This window comes from Dicentrarchus labrax, unplaced genomic scaffold (genome assembly GCF_905237075.1).
Source record: "Dicentrarchus labrax unplaced genomic scaffold, dlabrax2021, whole genome shotgun sequence".
In the NCBI taxonomy this organism is placed as follows: Eukaryota; Metazoa; Chordata; class Actinopteri; family Moronidae; genus Dicentrarchus; species Dicentrarchus labrax.
Window position 1 is genome coordinate 3,985,667 of NW_026136703.1, and position 21,619 is coordinate 4,007,285.

At 39.9% G+C, this 21,619-nt stretch overlaps 2 protein-coding genes across 2 annotated transcripts in view; one reads left to right on the top strand and one right to left on the bottom strand.

Moving 5' to 3' along the window:
• The window catches only part of trappc12 (trafficking protein particle complex subunit 12), a 40,210-nt gene extending 35,199 nt beyond the window's left edge, over positions 1 to 5,011 (bottom strand). The window contains exons 1-3 of the mRNA XM_051396281.1: positions 4,949 to 5,011; positions 3,140 to 4,462; positions 1,183 to 1,299 (exon numbers count right to left, since the gene is read on the bottom strand). Coding sequence (XP_051252241.1) covers positions 1,183 to 1,299; positions 3,140 to 4,453 — 1,431 coding nt within the window. The 5' untranslated portion in view covers positions 4,454 to 4,462; positions 4,949 to 5,011. The remainder of the gene's footprint in view (positions 1 to 1,182; positions 1,300 to 3,139; positions 4,463 to 4,948) is intronic.
• A 121-nt stretch (positions 5,012 to 5,132) lies between these two features.
• Positions 5,133 to 21,619, top strand: part of eipr1 (EARP complex and GARP complex interacting protein 1) — a 63,464-nt gene continuing 46,977 nt past the window's right edge. Inside the window, exons 1-4 of the mRNA XM_051396294.1 lie at positions 5,133 to 5,331; positions 5,470 to 5,553; positions 16,301 to 16,433; positions 19,176 to 19,332. Coding sequence (XP_051252254.1) covers positions 5,290 to 5,331; positions 5,470 to 5,553; positions 16,301 to 16,433; positions 19,176 to 19,332 — 416 coding nt within the window. The 5' untranslated portion in view covers positions 5,133 to 5,289. The remainder of the gene's footprint in view (positions 5,332 to 5,469; positions 5,554 to 16,300; positions 16,434 to 19,175; positions 19,333 to 21,619) is intronic.

Genomic DNA, 21,619 nt, shown 5'->3' on the forward strand with positions numbered 1-21,619 from the left:
AAGCTAGCTATATCCATAATCATTAAGGGTTAGGGTTAACACACTCTAATTTTCACTCTCATGTGCAGTGAAATGGTGGCCGTGTAGATCCTTGATATCATAGAGCAGCACTGCAAGGTGAGGTGGACACAATAGAGTTCAGTAAAGAAAGGTTCAGATTTTGATCAGCTTTTTAATTTAGACAATACAATCCATTAAAGTATTCCAAGACCGGCTCAGAATAAGTAGAGATGTCTAAAGCTGACCCTAAGGATCAGATTTAGACATCTCTAATTATTATTCATGCTTGTCTAGAATTATGAGAAACACTATTATTTCTTGGCCTCTGCTGGGTATGTACAGTCAAGTGCAGAGCAGCCACCCCACACTAAACTCCTATTACATACATGTCATGGCTCACGTTTTACCTTCACTTACTTTTTGGGTATTTTGACCTCAGTATATTTCCTGATTTAACCTTTTCCCCATTGGATTTGTTTGCTTAATTCTGGACTGCTTTCCTGTATACCGAGCCTGTTTTGGCAAGTAAAGACTGTTCTTATTCAGACCCTGCTGTCTCTGAGTCGTGCTGTTGAGTCTGTTTGCCTGAGTACTCCAGTTGTTACATGGACTGCAGTACAAAAAGCGTTGCCAGCGTATCGTTCACAAGTAGTTTAAACAATTTCACTCTCACTCAGCACCGGAGATGAGAGCATTGTAGCAGTGAGTAGAAAAAGGGCAAGTATTGCCCTGCTGTGCCTTTCTTTGGTGGGGAGTGTATATATACAGTCACTGTTGTGTAAAACTTAAAAAGCAGGTTTGTATATTTGTCTTTTTTTCTTTCTCTCTTCGTATAAATTTGTATTCATATTGTATTCAAGTACTGTTTGACTTAAACCTACGAAGAAGCTTTTGACAAGACAGTGTCCCCTCAAGGTCCACTTACTCACTTTTTAAACTAAATTACACACTCTTCATCCGGAGATAAAGACAGAATAATAACCTGACAACTAAGCAAAACTCATCTGCTGATGAGAACTGTGCAATAAAGTTCAAAGCTCGTGCATGTTGTTCCAACTGCACGCAGATCATGCAAAGACGAAATAATCTGGCAAAAATAAGCACTAGAGCTCAAATAAAAAAAACTGTAACAATAAAGGCAAACAAATTAGTCATACACAAAAAGTACAGTGAGTGACTTACGATGAGCTGCTTGAGGCCTGTGAAAGACTGTTCCACAGAGTTGGCGGTGAGGACCTGACGCTTCATTGCTGCCTGTTCTCCCAGGAAACGAAGCATTAGGTCTTTTACAGCATCGCCCTGCAGTGAAACGCACACATATTTAACATCATGCAGAAGAACGCAACAAAACTGGTATTTTCACTCAGAACCGGACTACTAACTGCAGAATTGAAAAATATCAGATAAGGACTTGTTATTGGTAAACATTAAATTAAGTGGACTGAGGGCAAAAAAAAGTTGATTTGGACAGAAGTACAATCAATAAAACAATATCCTGCCCAAATAGGAAGAGAACAGAAAACAGACCGCAGGAAATGCTATCTTTAATCCAGCTTTAGAGTGGATCTAATTTGTTTGCTGAAAATTGGCTCTTAGTGGGCAAAAACACCAAGATGACGGAAGAAAAATCCTTGATTTTTATTCATTTATTCAAGCAGGCATTCAAACACATTCTGAGGGGATAATGAACACAATCTGAGCGGGGAGGTGGACGCACACCGTAGGATTCAATTGAATAAATAAGTAAATTGATGTTTCATCAGGGCTGTTATTACGGATAAATGTTGCTGTTGAAGGGGCTCAGGGGATGGTTATGAGAGAAAAAACATGATATGGTGACCCAGGAGGAAAAAGGGCGTGTGTATGTGTACTTCCAGACAAGTGAAAACTTGCCAGTTCAAGTCCCACAGACCACAATATGGAGTGTGGACTGGTAGCTGGAGAGGTGCCAGTTTCACCTCCTGTGCACTGCCGAGGTGCCCTTGAGCAAGGCAACCTAATCCCAAGAAACTGCCGCTAACGTGGCAGCCCATCACTCCACCATCTCTCTCCCTGTTGCATGTCCACAAGTGCATGAAGTGTGTATTTCAGTCTGTGTGTGTGTAAGAATAAAAAAGAGTGAAAAGAACAATTTCCCCAATAGGAGATTAATAGAGTATATATCTTCTATCTTCTTCTTCTTCTTCTATGTATTGTGACAGACAAAAGAACTTTGTAGAATGTTGAAATGTGTTCAATCAGACCCAATACTTTTTTTATATTAGCAATAGAACAATGCACAATATGAGGACAAAAATGGGCTTTGTAAACCTTCCAACGAAGGTGGTTACCTTATTCTAGCAGTTTTAAGCCTTTGGATTAGAGCCAAATGTTGTGACACAACGAGCTGATTGTCAGAAAAAAACTGGAAAAAATAACAGAAAACTATATGGTTGTTTAATCAAGCAAATGATGCATATTCTCAGGTTCAAGCTTCTAAAATGTGTGAATTTGCTGCTTTTCTGGGTTTTAACTAAATCTAAACTAGTTTTGGTTTTAAGAAGGCTGGTCCGATTTAAACAAAGCATTATTTAAAGTGTCGTCATGGGCTCTCAAAACTTGTGATGGCCATTTTAACATTTTGTGTAGATAAAAAATCTGCAGATTAATGCCTACTATAAAATAAACATTAGTTGCAGCCTTACATATCAAAGTAATGATAATAATTCCTGTTTCAGATCTCACCTTGGGAGAGAATATAAGAAACAATGACTCAAAATCATAATTTAATTATAAATAACTCATAACCAACAATAAGCCTTGTTTTAGTAGTATGTGTTCTTATTACGCAAGAAGGACTATACCAGTGACTTAATACTGCACTTCAACAAAGTTGTGAGCCTTGCAAAAGACCATCCAATGACATCATCATGAAGGATATTCTGTCAGAGGGTTATGAAGAAATCTGTCCAGAGACAGAGAATTTGTTTATAGGTTGTACCTAAGATGAGTAAAGTGTACTGTGGTGTGATCTTTCATCCATCCATTTGCATCCATCTTTTACTGTCTGGAATTACACACTGTAAAGGGAAAAAGGCTTTCTACAGACATATGCTGTATAAAGAGCACCTGTATACATGCTTGCATGCACCTGTCCTACCTGCAGGTTGTCAAACTTGAGTCCAGGCATGGTGAGTCTGTTGGTCTCTACATAGGCTGGGTTATACTGCTGGGTGGCTACAGAGATCAACACCTTCCTGGTCTCCTCAGATGGCAGCCAGGCATCATGGCGTCTGTCCACCTCACTCAGGCTCAGCGCTGTCGCAAACGGATCATCGCTGCCCGGGAACACAGCCTGGAGCTGGTTGAATGGCTGTGGCTGAGCGGCTGGGGGGGCAGGGGCTTGAGCTGGAGCTGGGATTGCTTGGGGTGGAGGAGGTTGTGGCTTAGTAGTGGATTCAGTAGGGGCAGGGCCGAACACTGAGCTAGGGGTAGGAGCACCAGAGTCCAGAGGTCCTCCTGGGGTGGAGATGGACGAGGAGGTGGAAGAGAGCTGGCGCTCAGGGGTGTGGGCTATGGGTGCTGCGCTGGGACCAGGAGGGATCTCAGCATTTGGGTTTGAAACAGAGATGAAGGAGGAGGCGACCGTAAAGGAATCAAAGAAGTCAGAGGCTGGATTGGTCTGTCCATTGTCAGTGAAGAACTTACTGAGGCTGGGGCTGGGCTGGCACACGAGGGGGGCTGTCAGCTTGCTGGGGGTTACTGCCTCCGCACTCCCCCCACCACTCCCCATGCTAAAGCTTGGGGACTTGATGAGAGTGGGCTGGAAGCCGTCAGGCACCAGAGACTTGGGCTGGGTGCCCTGGCTGAATATGGTGCACACTGGCACAGACTCGTTTTTTGGGCTCTCCCCTTTAGCTTCTTGTGATGCTGGTTCTTCACTTTTCAGAACAGATGGGCTCTGTGTGTCACCCTGAGGTGAAACAGAGGCTGAGACTTGCTCCTGTGCGTCTGTCTGCTCCTTTGTGTCCTCTTCCACGTTCTCCTCAGAACCAACTTTCTCCTGTTCCTCCACTGAAACTGTAATCTCAGTTGTGTTCTGTCCAATATCACTTTGCTCTTTATCACCTGAAGTCTCTTGTGCAGTCTCCTCCTCCTCCCCTCCATCCAGAAAGGAGTCAATGGGACCCACGTCGTCCTCCTCACTGTTATTAGGCGAGTCAGAAATCATGACGCTCTCCATCATCTGGTCGTTGAGCTTGTCCATCAGGCTATCTGAAGGTGTAGCGCTGCTGTCCTCCTGGGGTGTGGCAAACTCTCCGCCAAGGTCGATGCTGTCTTCCTGGGGAAGGATGCTGTCTCTGGAAGGGGTCTGACTGACTGGCTCCGGAGGGTCTGGGGCTTCCTTGATTACATCTTCCACTGTGATGTCCAAGGTGACTGGCCGCTGAGCAGGAGCCTCCCCACTATCCATCGTACTGCTCTTGAAAATTAAACACAGAAATGAACCACATTAAGCTGTTAATGTGATATAAACAGTGACCAATATTCTGTGTGCTCAACAACATTGTACAGCATCTTCCTTAGGGACTTCCTGTAATAGTAAGCAAACGCTATTTTTTGTAAGCTCCTATCATTAGCATTGAACTACAGCAACAGTGAAAGAGTCCGTTTGTTCGCCTTTTAATCGTCCTATCGCGATAGAGCCCTTACCCGAGACCAGAGAGGATTGTTGTCTGTTTTGAAGTCAACCTACTGGCTATCTTGCTAATGCTACATTAGCCAGTTGGCTATCGTCAGCTAACTCAGCTGAAGAGCTGGTTTCAAATGTCAAACACATGCTTCACTATTATATCACTATGTACATTACATTAAAGATGTCCACGCCTTAAAAACACGGACCAGACTGCCGTGCAATGAGAGACTACAAACAAAAGATTAAAACACAAATACGAGTATGATTTCTTACCTCACTGCAGACTGACAGATAGGACTCTAATGCGCATGCGCAGCTTCACAAGAAACTAACAAGTACGGTGTCCCCTAGCTGACAAGTGTCATGCCGCGGAGGTTTTTTGCTATTCTAGACGTATTCTACGTAGTTTTAAAAGGCAACTCAACGTTGCACGACTGTCGTTACGTACGCTTAACATTTATCAGTTTTTAAATCGCGGAAGTGCAACTACTGTGTTGTGTTTTGTGCAGTACGTAGCACAGTTAGTGTATTAGTAGTTTTAAAGTGTTTTCATGGTGAGACACCGTTTTTTAACAAATATTAGAAAAGCGCTAACTCTGGCAACACACTGAAAAATGGAGGACGACGCTCCTGTCATTTATGGTCTCGAATTTCAGGTACATATTGCTGCTTCACCATTCATTACTATTGACCTGTCAGTGGACGTTAGCTCTGTGCTGTTTGTCGCAGTAACAGTTCATTGCTGTTGTAGTCTGTGTTTATGTGAATGGACAGTCATCGTATTTTCTTTGCAGGCACGAGCACTTACTGCCCAGACAGCTGAAACTGATGCCATCCGTTTCCTTGTAGGCACACAGTCACTGAAATTTGACAACCAGGTAAGAATAACAGTTCATTACAGACATTTTATACCATTTAAAGACCGATGGAAAGGAGTGTCTACAACAGGAGGCAACAGGATCCCTATTCTACTCATTTGGTTCATAGTAGTGGTTTGTGTCCACATGCATTTTTGTTGAGAGTAGACCTTTTTCTTATGAACATGCAGTAGATAAGAGTGTGTACAGAAGATATTAAGATTTCAAAGAATAGAGTTTGACTAAAAAAACAGGACAAAAATGAATCCTCAGTGGATGGAGCTTGCTTTCAGTTTATCCACTAATGTTTTATAGGGTTTATAAGGTCTAAAGTAAAAAAGTTAATAGCGGTTATGTGTTCTTTTAAATCAAAAGCTGCATTTGACGTGTAAAGCTGCATTTTTAATAAATTGCAGATGATTTATTATTCACAGTAGCATAAGAGTGGAAAGACTTAGATTAGTTAAGATAGGAAATTATGACCCGAAGAAGAGTGATGAGGAACATAAAGAAGATTTAACAATAAGTCAATTTGTTCAGTATTTCAGTCTTTTATTGCCAGATATGGAAGCTGAAATTTAACATCAGGGAGAGTCCTGGACAAAATAACAGAAATAAAATCACAGTACTAATTACACTGTCCAGAAAGAAAAGGTATAATTCTAAACCGAACTCCTTAACATAAAAATACAGTGGAAATGAAAACTAACTTAAAATAACTAAGTGATAAATTTAAATCTATCAGCAAAATCATTACCTTTCTTACATTAACCTGACAACAGCATATAAAGAAGCTACAGTATGGACCAAGTGACAAAAAGGCACGCAATACGCAAACATCCTGAGTGTAAGCAGTACAAATGGCCAAGAAGCCAGGAACAGCCATTGTCAACCAACGAGAGCAATCTAGTAAAAGATAAAAGGTTGAGAGCTGCTGATCTAGAAGATGGACAGTCCACAGATTCACCAGCTAATAGCACAGAGGGGAGGAGGAACTAATGAGACTTTCACATCAGGCACCCAGGCACGGATCAACGAGCCGTGAAAACGGATGCACGATAATTATCAGAGCAGATATCGGAATAATTAAATTATTGTCAATTGGTCGATAATAATAATAATAATAATTCATTTTGAATTCTTGATGATTGATTGGCTTTATGTTCTATGAAAGCCAAACTGTTTGTGAAGTTTTCGTTGACGTTTACTAGAAAGCTTATTAGAAATAAATAAATGAACATTTTAAGAGTCAGAACTGTTGTTTGTTTGACAGTGATGTCAGTCGGATTTGATTAGAATAGAGCTATTGAATATATATAATATCAGCCTTTCTTACCATCTAGTGTGTAAAACTACAGGTTATGAACATTTCTAATGCAAAAATCTGACATTATCAGTTATCTTATCGGTATCAGTCATGAGAAGCAGGTAATCATCGATTATCGTATCAGTTGAAAAATCGTATATCATTAGTGGTCTCCAGATGTTCGCTCTGTTACGATATGCATCAGATGTAAAACCAACCCTACCAAAACACAGAAGTGAACTGCATAAATTCTTACCCTTTTATTAAGGATTTCTTGTGATCATAGTTCACTTAATGAGCCGGCTTTCCACCATTTTGTTTTCCTTCTTCTTCAGTGGTATAACAGCTACACCAGAAAGTGAAACTTAAGTTCCTTGTTTTCTTGCGCAAACTATCTTCATAATGTGTAATTCTTATTTTAATAGTACCTAATATGCAAATGCCCTAAAGCTGAGTCGCACAGTGCCTTTAGAGTGACAAATCCAATTTTAACACAGTTTAACAGTCACACATTCTATTCCTATGGGGGAATGTAACAGAGGCAGACGGACTTGATTTTTGAAATATCTGTTAAATGGTAAAAAAGCCTGACCAAATAACCTCTTGGCATCACATTTCAGTTTTTAAAATTCAAATGAGAGTCAGAGATGATTCCTAAGTTTCTGGAAGAAAGGCATGGGTCAACATGATAACATGAGATTGTGGAGGCCAATTAAAAACAGTTCAACACCTCAACCTACGATCTCACAGTTCTGATCTTGGTCACCTTTGACTTTTTGTTAAGGCAATCAGGATTTGAATGCAGAAAGGATGAGCTATATTTGTTAGGGTGTTGTTGTAATCATACACAATTGGGCTTAGTCCTGCATATAGCAAAAAGTGAGAGAGCTCAAAAGATCAACCTTCTGTAAAGACACGTTTGTTTTCCAGTGGTGTTTTTCAAGGAATCTCTCATACTGTAGATCTATGGTTCATGGAAAAAAGCATATAAACTGTAAAGACTCAAAACTAAATAATTCCAAAGTAGGACTTATTTTTGTTACTCCAGCATGAAACGTCTCAGTGGATTTGTATTGACAAGTTAATGTCAGATCTTAAAGAATTAAATTCATGAAAAACTTTGGCATAGTAATAAAAAGATCAACATATCAGAAAACAAAAGAACGTAACTGACAAGTATAGCGTTCACAAATGACCAGTTTCTGTAACATTGCAGTTTTGTGCAATGTTAAAGTGCATGTTTTGTTTGTGCTTAGTTCCCCTTTTCTTTAGGTAAGATAATTACAGTCAGTGTGTGTGTGTGTGTGTGTGTGTGTGTGTGTGTGTGTGTGTGTGTGTGTGTGTGTGTGTGTGCGCGCATTTGATTTAAGGCTTGGGCATAGAGCTCCAACTAAAGAATATTTTGATAACAGATAAATCTGGCAGTATTTTTCATTAAACAATTTTGTGTTGAAACAATTTGATTAATTGTTAATAAATATGCCAAATATTTTTTATAATTTATTTAATTTGTCCAAACAGATATTTGAGACTAATATATAGACCAGACAAAAGCAGCAAATCCTTAAATTTGAGAAGCTGGAACCAGTGAATGTTTGAATGATAAATAACATTATTAAAGGAGTAAGAGAACACTTAACATTTTCATATTAGATTAATCTAGTGTTATTTTCTTGTTGTGTTTCCTATATAAAACATCAGAACACAGTGAAAACTGTCAATCTCAGTTTATAATGTAAGACAGGAAAAAGCTGTAAATTGCTGGAACCAGTGAATGTGTATCATTTTGTTTGAATAATGACAGGGCTCTGTATTTGTAAGAATTTGGCGATACAATACATATCACGATACAGAGGTTATGCTTCAGTATATTGTGATTCTGTAAGCAAGGCGAAACATTGCATTGTTTTTTGTCACAGTATAAAGAACACATCACCATATTCATCAAATCTGAGTTAAAAGTTTACTTACTAGAACAGTGGGAACTGCATTTGTATTTATTATTTAACATCCAACATCCTAGCCCTAACAGTTGGGGGCTTTCAATACAGTGTTTTTGAGAATTGATACAATACCACAAAACAAAATATCCCAGATATAGCTGAGGAGAGACAGCCTCATCTGCCCCACTTACATCAACTGTACTTAAAGGTCCAGCATGTGACATTAAGGAGGCTTTGTTGGCAGAATTTTAATATAATATTCATAAATATGTTTTCATTAGTGTATAATCAGCTGAATATAGGAAACCTTATGTTTTTTTTACCTTTGAATGAGCCGCTTTATCTACAGACGCTGCAGGTCGCCTTTCATGGAGTCCGCCATGTTGAACCGTCTGCATTTGCAATTTTTTTGTGCGTTTCGCAGCCACCCTAGTTTCTTCTTTGCATTTGGAAGGGGAGGGTGAAGAAATAATTGACAGATCAGTTGTATGTGCACCCGTGGTGGTGTGTGTGTGTGTGTGTGTGTGTGTGTGTGTGTGTGTGTGTGTGTGTGTGTGTGTGTGTGTGTGTGTGGTTTCTCTGCAAAAGTCTGTGCGTTTGAGTGCTAGTGAGGGTTTTGTGCTGGGAGTGTGTTTGTCTGTGTGTGCATGCATGCACATCTTGCAGAGGTCATTACAGAGACAGATGACAGAAACAGTTGGCTATAAACGGGGGGAGAAATAATTAGCTCTGAGAGAGAGAGAGAGAGAGATTTCTGCCTTGAAAAAAAACAAGCCTATTTTCTGGCAGCCTTCAGTGTGAAAACGGTCTGGCACCGAATGCAGACGTGGTCCAATCCAAGTCTTGTGTAGCGAGTCTAATACAGAGCTTGTTGGGAATGGTGACAATGCATCCCAGTCGATCTGTGTGATTTCTTATTACACACTGTTAGTAGCTTAATATACTCCTCTTAACACTTTCCTCCTCTCTGGCATGTCCACAGAGCTGAAACACAAGAAAACCAGACAGGCGAATTCTTCTTCTATAGTAGTGTAAACCTAGCCTACAATTATTATATTTATGTAGTAATGAAGGTGCGAATTGCTCATTTTATTCATTTGTCTGTAAAAGGCCACCATACTATGAGCAATTATGTGACGTCTCAGTGAAAAGTTGACAGTAGTAACATAAATTTGGTGATTTGTCTTAAATTGGATTGTAAGTAGGAATGCACAATCCCCATACTAATTCATATGTAGGTTTCTGTATTTAATGTGGATAAAAGATCCATTTAATGAAGTCAGTGGGTATTGTCATGGCGGTGCAGCGACCAGTGCCACCAGCACTCTGACTGTGTTTTACTGACCTTGAAATTCTTGTACTTTGGTGCCTAACACAGAGCAGTGCAGAAGTGGGAGGAGAGGCTCAAACAGGTGGGGGGTTCATTGAAATGAGGCAATGCAAAGCAAGTTGTTGGTATTCCTTTTATAGATGTCTCCAAACCACTTCCGTTTCATCTGGATTTTGTCAATAAGAGCATACTAATTACACTAAATGCGCAGTAATAACAGAATAATGCTTAAAATGCAAATAAACTATTTTAATTAGAAATTCTTCAACTAGTACATGTGCTTGAATCTGCTTCAAAAAATAATGTTTGATGTGGTAAAGCAGGAACCACGGTAAATCAGTCTGCATTATCAATAAATGAATATGATTCTTACAGTATCTGTATCCACAGCTGCTTTCTATGTATGAAAAGCAATCCTATCAACTGCTTCACCAAACCATTTTTTATTATTTGTTTCTATCATCATTGTTCTAATTAACTGTTAAAAAACACACCATCTGCCTTAAGCTGCAGACTTGTGGTGCAGTGTGTTCACATCGTGCTGCTATGCAGCATCCAGAAAGCAACGATTTCCTGGAGAAACCAAGTCTTCATTTATTAAGCTATTGTTGTCATGTGTCACTGTGATTGGCACAGGTGTTTCAGAGCGATGATAACAGTAATTTGATTGGCTGACAGCATTTATTAATTACCTCACCCTGCGTTCTATATTCACCTTCACTGAGCCTTCATTTGCTCTGCCGCACATACATGAACCAAAATAGCATGTGCATTTGGAGATGCTCACACAGTCTGTATGCTCAAGATCTACTGCTTTGCTTTTGTTGTTATGCTTTTGTGATTAAAATAGGGCCCACTATCAGCTCTGATACCTATCTAGTTGATCAGATTGGAGCATCCCTAGAGGTATAGTCCATCAGAACTGCTTATCGGATGGTCTAAAAGCTTTGGAACCCCACTTCCCCCCTAATCTTCTGATGCTGGATCAGGGTGCTGTGTCCAACAGTTTTGTAAATTTTGTAACTAACCAACAACCCACTTCACGCCATGGCTGTCCAGCTGTGTAGAGGTGGAAAAAAGGTCTGGGGGGTTTCAACTACTTTTTTTAATTTTTTTAATACAGCTATTTCTGTCAGCCTTATTGTGAACAACTATGAGTGCCATGCTATGAATGTCTTCCAAGAGAGACTGTTTGAAAATGTGTGTCGTTTTCCCCATATTTAAAAAAAATCACATTGCCCTCTCTATGACGGGCGGATTTTCAACCCGCCTTCGAGTGTGGCCTTTTGGAACATACTTTCAAAAACATTTCCTTCCAAAAATGTCCGGCAACACGTCATACGTGTTGGAAACAAATCCTGCATCAAAATTCTATCAGTGTCGAGGCCTCAGTATATATTAAACAAAGTATTTGTTTCAGCTAACAGTTTAAGAAGCCCTTTTCTGATTCCCAATTTTTGTAGCTTCCAGTTAATCTCGGCCTGATTGGCTAGGTGTTGAGGTGTGGAAGTAGGCAGTGTGTGAACATTTCTCTCAAGCTCTCTTTTAGAAATCTTCATAAAACTATTTACACTTTTCGTGTGTACAAACTGATTGCTATACCTTGAATGCCTTCAAGGAGAGACTGTCCCAAATTGTACAAATATATATATGATTAATCGCACCAAAACTACAAAGTCACGCAAAGGACACAGAATTCTTTGAGAGATATCCGCGAAGCAGTCGGATGCAGTCAGGAGGAATCTATAATGGCAGGCTTGTCGTGTGACCATGGGACTTTTGCCTACAGATGTGGTTGAATCACACATTGTACAACTACAAACCAACCAGTTGAACTAGAGCTCAAAAGTACGAAGAACACTCAGTCCAACACAAAATTGGAAGCACTTTTTTGATTAAAGTTAAGAAGAATCCTACTGCTAAACTGCCTAACTAAACTTGTTTTCGTTTTTCTGCGTTTACAACACGTAAAAATTAAAATTGTTTGCACATTTTCTAAATTGACATCATAGTACCACCGTTCACCATGCGTTGATTGCACGCCCTAACATCCTTCAAAATTAACATTGTACATTCCCACACCAAGATCTTATTAGAACCATTTATCACAGTGTGGCATGCAAAGAATGTACACCATCGCTGTTATTACAATGTGTAAGGCCTTTAGTGTGAATGGATTGCTGAAGTTATGTACTTTGAAAACATATAGAATTCAAACCCTTGTTGGTAAATTGTAAAATAAAATGCTTCATTGACTTTGTTTTCGGATATAAATGTCAAAAGAGTGTTCAAAGCTGTAAAATCTAATAGGGATCATAATTCATCTTTTAGGTCATGGCCTTTGAGATGATCCTACATTTGATTTGGAGGTTCAGTCAGTGCAGTCCGTTTTATTCATGAAGTCTTTTCCACTCTGCATAAGTTTGCTGGCCAACATTGGTTAGCTCAGTTCGTCTAAGTTTGAACTTGCAATGTGAAAAATGTTTTTTCGATTGGCATTTCAGCCCTGATAGCTTCTGCTGTATCCATAAGCCTGCTGGCCTCTCCACCTCCCATTAAGCATAATGCAGGGTGGAAATGTCTCTCTTAACTCGCAGAGCACCTCTCAAATCCCTCAGAGACCAATAGCTGGAATGACAAATCGGAGGGCGCGTCGGCATGGCATTTAAGGCTGCTAACGAGATAAAGCGCCCGAGCTTGGCACCTCTCACCCGCTCGCTACTCCTCCGCCCCGCTTACTGTCATCTGTGCGGCTAAAGAGCTTTAGCGGAGAGGCCCCTGAAGTGGGGGCCACGAGCCAGCTTGGCTTTATCCCTCCCTTACCCCCTCTTCCCAATCTCCCTCCTCTCCTTCTCTGTGCCTCAATTCCTCCCACCATCGGCACATAATTAAAAGTGCTGGGCTGGGTGCCCAAGTGGCTGAAGGCTATGAGTCACTCCCCAGGACTGGAAGAATGAGGGATAAATCACCTGGGGGAGGAAGGCTGGAACTTCTCTCTACCCTCACACCTGGGTTCATTCGGGGGGACCCTATTACTAGGCCCTCCAATTACCCTGTCCCGCCGGCCTGAATTTATTTGTACCGCTCCCCCACCACCATAAAATTATAACTTTGCGTAATAATTTTTTGCTCGATGCAGTCCAACCCAAGGTTAATAGCCGCCTAGCTGACTTTGAGGAGGCTGAAGGATGCTGCCGCACCAATGCTCTTCTCCTCCTCCTCCTCACACCCCCTCCTTTCATCCTCTTGTTTAGCCTGTAAAAGTAGTACAGGGAAGGGGAGTGGAAGTGCCTAGCAGGAGTTATTGTCCAGTGCAACCCCATTAACGGTCCCCCAAGGTGCTGTAAGTGTCTCTCTTATGGGAGAAACTGCCATTAATTGTCTGATCAAACCTTGAGACCCTCACTGTTTTACTGCATTGTAGGCCCTGAACTGCATTCAATCGAGGGCCCTCTTAGAATAGATTTCCATCTAATGAAAAGAGCTCAGTAAGGAGGAGTTTCTATTAACCTCTTATGGATAAAAGTTTAGCTTGTTTGTTAAACTTGTGTGCCGTAAAGTTAAGACAGCTGTTGATCGTGTTTTCAGTGTAGCCGAGGCTTCAGCATTACAGATCAGGTTAACCTGTAAGTATTTCTGGTGCTCTATAGTAATTTAGTTGTTAACAAGTTCTTAAAATCTTTTGCATACTTGAAGATCCTCATGAAGATTTCTAATATGAAGTAATGAGTACACTGGAACCAGGAAAGCTGAGGTTGTGCAATGGCAGAGATCAGCAGTGACTCAGCTAAGGTGTAACCCAATTTATTGTGGACTTTTGAGTTAAGATTTTTTTTGTGACTTGTGCTAATTGATGCCTTTTCAGTTTCAGCACTGAGACGAAAACAATACTTTATTCAGTACGTTGAGGATTAGATTTTTTGTGTCTACAAACCCCTTTTTTATTCATCAAAAGAAGTCAAACCTTTAAAATGTTAATTGTTGTCTGAACACAAGCATCTGTATAGTAAGTAAAACACAGTCTAAAATGAGAAAATCTGTCTTATCAAGGAATACCAAAAGAAAAGAAAATGAATTCCAGCATGCATTTAATGCCTTGACAGGTCTAGCACACATTTTGGTTGGTACCCAGAGTGTTGAAGTTGCTGGCCAGACTTATATACAGCCTCAGTGTTTTTTGGCATAACACATATATAACAGGTTTCTTACCAGCCAACACAAGCGTTTCAATCAGCCTATTCAGCTAATTCAAAACTGGAATTCTTGCGTATTACGAATAATATTGGTACTGCATAATTCAAGGTTTTGACATCAGTTGTTCAGAGTGAGCACTCATTTGCTGAGCTGCTTGATTCAAAAGAAATGCAATAAAATGGGTAACAAATACAGTCTACGCTTTGCCCACAGCTTCAATAAATTATATTTAAAGAATGCAAACCTCATACACAAAGAGTGTCAGATATTCTTACACATCTGCAACTGGTTTGAGATTTTCTAGGTTGAAGGAAAAATCTGTTTTGAACTGAATCTTAATTCAGTTTAGCATTTTGGGAAATAATTTGCTGTCCCTCTTGAGAGTTAGATGAAGGTATTCTACTCTCATGTCTGTGAGTGAGTATAGAGCAAGGGTCAGGGTCAGGGTTGGCCTAGCTTAGCATAAAGACTAGAAGCAGCAGGAAACTGCTAGCCTAGATATCCCCAAAGTTTAAAAGGTATGACAACCAGTGCCTCTAAAGCTTATGTCCCTGTATGCACAATCGTACCACAACTGGCAAAGTCAGTGTGATAGCAAAACTCCAGGAAAGTCACTTCACCTGACTTTTGTTTGCCAAGAATGTTAAAGCAACCAATTTCCCCTGAAACTATAAAATGTCATAAAAATTAAGTTTCTGTTATGCATGTACAGATTAAAGACCTGAGATGCATGTTAATTAATGAGCTCTCGAAGTAATTGGCATGAGAGGCCACATGAGAGTGGTATCGATCTTCTCGTCTGACTCTTGGGGAACAAAACAAGGAGTATTTAACTGTCCCTTTAAAAGGTCCAGTGTGTTACATTAAGGAGGCAGAAATGGAATATTAAAATCATAAGCATGTTTTCAGAATGAACGAATGAAGAATAATCATTATCTTCAGAGGAAGCAGGTCCTCTCCCACAGAGTCCCACCATGTTGAACCACCATGTTTCTACAGTAGCCCATAACGGACAAACTAAAAAGGGCCTTTCACCGACACTATTATGTTCTATCTAAGTTCTTATATGCTTAGAAGGGGAGGGTGAGGCAAGGGGTATTCTGTTTGTTGCAATCTGCAATCTCACCACTAGATGCCACTAAATCCTACTCACTAGACCCAAAAAAACCACAAGGTTTTCTACACTATAATTTATTTTTTTGTCTATGTACAGCACATGTTAACGCCATAGTGAAGACAGCATTTGGGATTTTCAGTAGATTTTTATTCTATTTTTTGCCATGAGTGGTCCATTAAGACTGCAAGACAAGGTAACGTTCTAATACTGCAGGAAAGAAATGTTTTCTACAGTATATTGTTGCTGCCCCACTCATGAGTGCCATAATGTGCTTAATTGATAAGTTACACACTATGCAGATCAAAACAGTACAAGTGAAATTAGAGTGTGCTTAGCTATAGCTAAATTATCATCTGCTGCCAAAGGTTTGCTTACAAAAAATGTCTTTTTAAAAAAGTACACAATTAAAGCCCTTTCACAGAAAAGCTCTCTTGGATAATGCACCTCATGCACAGCCTATTTTAGCAGGGCCATTTGTTTTTAAAAAAAAAAAAAAAAGTTGGAATGAGCTTTTATCGATTTCCTTTTTGTTGTACCTCTGCCTCTGACTCCTCCAACATGTCATATCCAGAACTCCCATGAATCCAGTGTGACTTCTAAAAGTGTCTTAATCGTCGCTTTAAAGGCCAAATCACGATGAAAAGTCTTCAGCCGTATGAAGTTGACAGGGAAAAAAAGAACCAAAGAGATGCCTGCCTTGAAATTACGTTTACTGTCATATTAAAAAGAAGAACCTTTTTCTTTTTTCGGGAGAATCAGAGGAGTGAATGGAGCTTTGAACTGCGGCTGTGTGTGTGTGGAGGGAGGAGCGTGCAGTGTTTTAACTCCAGCTTCATCCTCAACGCATCTCTCCTCTTCTGTCTCTGCTTTTCTTCCAGATCCACATCATTGACTTTGATGATGAGAATAACATCATTAATAAGAATGTCCTTCTGCACCAAGCTGGGGAGATATGGCACATTGGCGCCAGTCCTGCAGATAAGGCTGTGCTTACCACCTGCTATAACAAAAGTGAGTCCTACTGTTTCCTTCTGTCTCTGGCTCCATTCACTGCCTCTTTAAGCATCGTGTTTTTCTTTTTTTCTTTCTTTCTGTTTTCAGTTATTGTCCCCATTTTGTACAGACTTTATCTTCCAGTTCTTTTCTCTTTCTGTTTGTCTCTTCCACCTAGTGACCTCAAGCAGTTTAGTTAAGAATCATAACATGTAATTGGTCTCTAACAGGTGATCAATAACAGCCAGTCTGTATTCACAGGTCTAACAGTAGCAACTGTGTTAGAAGACATGTTCAGACTCTGATAGAATCAATACTAATGTGTGGACATGATGACCCACATGAGGGATAATAGCAGGAGCTAAAGAAGTCATTCTCAGGCAGGAGAAGATCTTTGAAGGTCACATGCACATCAGCTGTGCTTTCACGCCATGCAGTTTTTAATAAAGGCAAAATGTGTGACAAAACAGCATTATATTGAAATACTGTAGTACTGCATGGATGTCCTGACCTACCGATCTTCTGGTATTAAGTATTAAAACATGTTTCTTTGGTTATACAGACCTCAACAAATGTCACATCATCAAATTGTTTACAGTGAAAGTGAAAATAATTGCTAATCAAATCACAATTCCAATATCTGCCAAAATAAATCATCAATATCAATGTTTTTTTGTTATTATTTATTCACCCTTTTGTACCAGGAAACAAAGAAATCTGCAAAGATTTCTCTTCTCATCTAAGATGTGAGACGCAGAGCTGAACAGTGCTCACTGCCCGTGCTGCTGCATGGAGCATATCGGTATCTGCGTGCAATTTGTGTCAGTGCTGGGAAATAGAGGTGATTGTTTCTCCAATATTCAGATTGGAAACCAACAAAAACAATTGATGCAAGGCAACAGATAATCATCAGCCACTGACAGTGGTGGATGACATGTTATTTGACGATAGGGCGATGTCAGTCAGCAAGGCGAATATTGTCCGATACTAATTGTTGGCTGATAAATTCCAAATGTTGAAATCACGACAACAAAAACAAGAGCCTAACCAATACTTTTTCAGTCTAAAACTCAATATGTCAATATTGTCAATATGCAATATGTCAATATACAGTTTGAAGAGTCTGGTAACTATGTACTATATTTTTGTCAAAGCCCCTGAAAACATGGTTTCAAATACTAAGTAGCACTGTGTCGCCTGAAATATTCTTGACGAGTTAAGCAATGAAATAAAATTTGAAAACCTGACGATACTCGTTTCCTACAGTACTGATTGTACTGATGCAATCCTCCCGGACCTGATTGTGCAGCATATACGCCTATAAATATTCTAGTCTGCCGCCAAATGCCAGAGAAAGAAGAACATGTAGAAGACGGCAAGTTCAACTGACTCGTTATTTACTTGCGAAACTTTTATGCACAGTGCTCCATCATCAATGTAAGATTAAAAACTTTAACATGATAATGGTGAAATAAAGTAAACTTTGTTTTAGTACTGTTCATACACCTAGATTACATAAATAGCCTACAACTAAACAAAATAAATTGCTTCTGCTTTCTTTTAACTGGCTAACCTACAACTCACTGCCAAAGTTTGCCTGGTAAAATTTAAATATAAGCTCTTAAAGGCTCATGTGTGCCATAAATCATTATGTCTAACGTTGCAGGGATTCTGACCTGGTGGCAGGCTTTAAGAATAACCATATAGAAATAGCAGATCTTTCATTGATGGTCTTGTTTGCCTATGTGGGTCGAGGCATCAGTATTAATTGTGAATAAGATATATAGATATAAAGTGAGGACTTCATGTATGTTAAGATTGGTTTTCAGGTTTAGGATGGGAACTAGGTTAGGGTTAGGGTTCTCACAAGTATAGAAGATGTTTGAGTGTCTGAGGTTGTGTCACGCAGGAGTAGACAGCCATGTCAGATGGGGCATGGGGAGGTTGATGCAGAGTGCAGTGTAGGCCTTTAGGGGTACACACAACCCTCCACCACCCTCCTTGTCTTCCCTCCTCTGTCTCCCGCTCTCTGTCAGCTGAGTTCTACATGCTTGAGTTCACAGGTGTACAGCCACTCTGGACTAGGCTGAAGCTCAGACAGCCCGCTATGCACTGCTGCACACACCACACACTGGCACACCAAAATATATACATACAACACACACGTAGGTGTAATAAACACACATACACAGTTGCGTTCATATAGCGTTTCCATACGTCCCCCACCGGCACTCCAGTATGTGAGCAAGAAAAGGCTTTTGTTCAAGATGATTGCCTGCCCACTTACTCCAAGTGCAAGGTTGTCTAAAACCACTCAAGAGCCTGTGCACTCGCACCACGTTGCTTTTTAATTTGACAAATAGGCCTAACGCCAGTGTTTCATAGCCCAATGCCTGCCCACACACTGTCAATATCTACACCAAAAAGAAATTAGGCTCTTTTGCTCTCTCTCTGTCTGTCTCTCTCTCTCTGTGATTGTGATTGGTTATGCCCTCCAGCCTCAAACTTTTAGTCCAATTACTGTATCAATTCTGCATTTACTCCACTGGTTCCAATTAGCAGCTCTGGCTCTGGTGTGGATGTGCCAAAATAACTCATTTGTAATGTGGATTTGGAGGAAAGTGCATCCACGTCACCGTATTAGCGCCTGTCCAACCACACACACACACACACACACACACACACACACACACACACACACACACACACAGTACTCTACCAAACTGTGATTAATTGTGTGTGTGTGTTGTCCTCCTCCAGCCAGCGACAGCAGGGTGGTGTCCTGTGCGGCAGTATGGCGGATGCCCTCAGATTGGGAGACAGGAAGTCATGAGTCACCTGATGACTCCGCCCACAACCCCCAAACCCTGGAGTTGCTCTGTCACCTAGACGACAGCGCCCACAGCAATGCTGCCTGGTAGGTGTTGCTGGGAAACAGTCGCACTCCCAGTACAAGTGATGCAAATGCAATTATTATTTTCACCCACAATAGTGTGCACACTGTTCTATGTCTCCTGTGCGTACTTGTAGGACGGGATGTAGTTTATATATTAATAACTAATAACTCAAGTGGTTCAAATAAACTACAAACAGAAGCCTGAGATTCCTTGAAAAGCTTTTTCATAGTTGAGACAATCAAACCATTCTCATGACAATGATTAATATAAATAGGGCTTAGCTATCATCAACCCTCTTTTTTCCAGTGTCTAAAATTAACTTTAATACTCAACTATTTTCATCCCTAAAGCACCAATAGTGATCCCCATGTTAATGGCTTATTTGTAGTTGTATATTGATACAGAAGCAAGTTTTTAAAAATATCACAGTATTTCGTTTGATTTGCTTATTCAGTCTGTTAATGGTTTCACAGTCGAAACTAAATCATTTCAGGTCAGCAGGTCAGTGATCAACGTAACATCCCAGCCTTTTTGAATTGGTACCTCCTAATATGTCGCAATGTCTAAGTGGATCACCTTATCACAGGTTGCATGTCTGTGTGCTACAAGCTGTTCATTCATTCTCGCACTGTTTTAATTGAATCATGTTACAGGCCTGAGAATATAAAACGTATTTAGATAATATAATTTAAATCATTTATTTTTATATAATGTATTTTACGACAAAAGCGCATAATTAGAGAACAGTAAAACAGTCCTCATTTCCTGCCCCTGTAGTCCTCTTGTGACCTCTTAGATTCATCCTGTGACCCACTGCTAGCATCTCAGCCTCTGCCACTGAAAGAAATGGTTGATTATCAATATGGAGCTGGAATGAAAAAAGACCTTTTTTATGTGGATTGTGCACCAATATACCAGTACAAAGGTACTCAGCAGGCTGCTTTCTTAAACAAATAATTTAATATGCATTGTCAACCAGTTCTAGTTGACATTGCTGAGAGCTGCTTCTTCTCTCTTACTCTGGGCTGCCTGCTACAGGTTTGGAAATCACAGCGCATTCTACTTGTCAAACTTTGCCACAAACATTTTCTGCATTATATACCAGAGAAAACTGTTTTCATATTGGTGCATATCAGATAACGATACCGATATCTCTGTGATAGGTCAGTAAGACCAATATACCAGTCAGGGTGAACTGGTGACTTCCACAGACATAAACATATTGTCATTAATTTCTGAATTTCCTAATATTGATGTCAATAAGTGTTGGGTAGATTTTTGCACTGACCATGACAATTTAACAAAGGCAACAAACTGAACATCTTAATACAGTACTCCTATGCCCGTACGTACACTGAAACAGTTTTTGGTTGCTGTTATTGTTCTTTCTGTCCATACCGGCCATCAGGAATCCCATTACAAACGTAATTCCAATGTCAAGGAGGAGAGACATAATTTACAGTCCTGCATAAAAATACATTCTAAAGTTCTGATGAAGTTGATATGAGACTTCATAAGTCTGAGTTAGACAAATCAAGTGGGTATCTACTAGGGGTGGGGAAAAATCGATTCACAAATACCAAAAATTGATTTTTGTTCAACATTGATCTTCATCAAAACCAGCTGGCTTATTATTACACTTATGTTCTGTATTGCATTTCAGTGGAGTAAGAACACAAATAAAAGCTTTTCGCACAGTGCACTGAAGAAGGATCCTTTTGTACAGTTATTCAATCAGGAGTCAGTTTTGAATAAAATTGTGACATCAAGAATCCGAGATTTTCCCAAAGACCCCTAGTATCTGAAAAAGTTAGTCTTTTTTGTTGTTTAGAGGGAATTGTAAAATCAGGGGTAGACAATCACAAAGTAAATTTTTCAAGTGTCCATAATTTACTTGCGCTTTTTGGCCGAAACCTATGACCTTTCCTCTACTACATTTGAAACATAAATATTTTGACTCCACTGAATTTCTATGAAGACTTGTTACTGTGAAATATTTGAAGGCAGTGGATGAATTCTCTTTTCTTTTCGAATATGTGACAGTGTTCATCACAGGAGAAAAAACAATTACAGTAAACTACTCCTAGACTATCAGTCATGTTTAAAGTACTTGCTGCATTTCTTGAACAGTTCAATTTAAACTCAGTGGTGGTAATAATCACGATTCCTAACTAGAGCACCCATGGTTGAGATTTTTGAAATGAAGAATCAATATCGTTTTCAATGTTTGCAGATGTCCAACCTTAGGAAGTATGTCCCAGATAAACATTTCAAATGAAGTTGTCTGGGTTTTTGAAAACCTTTTTT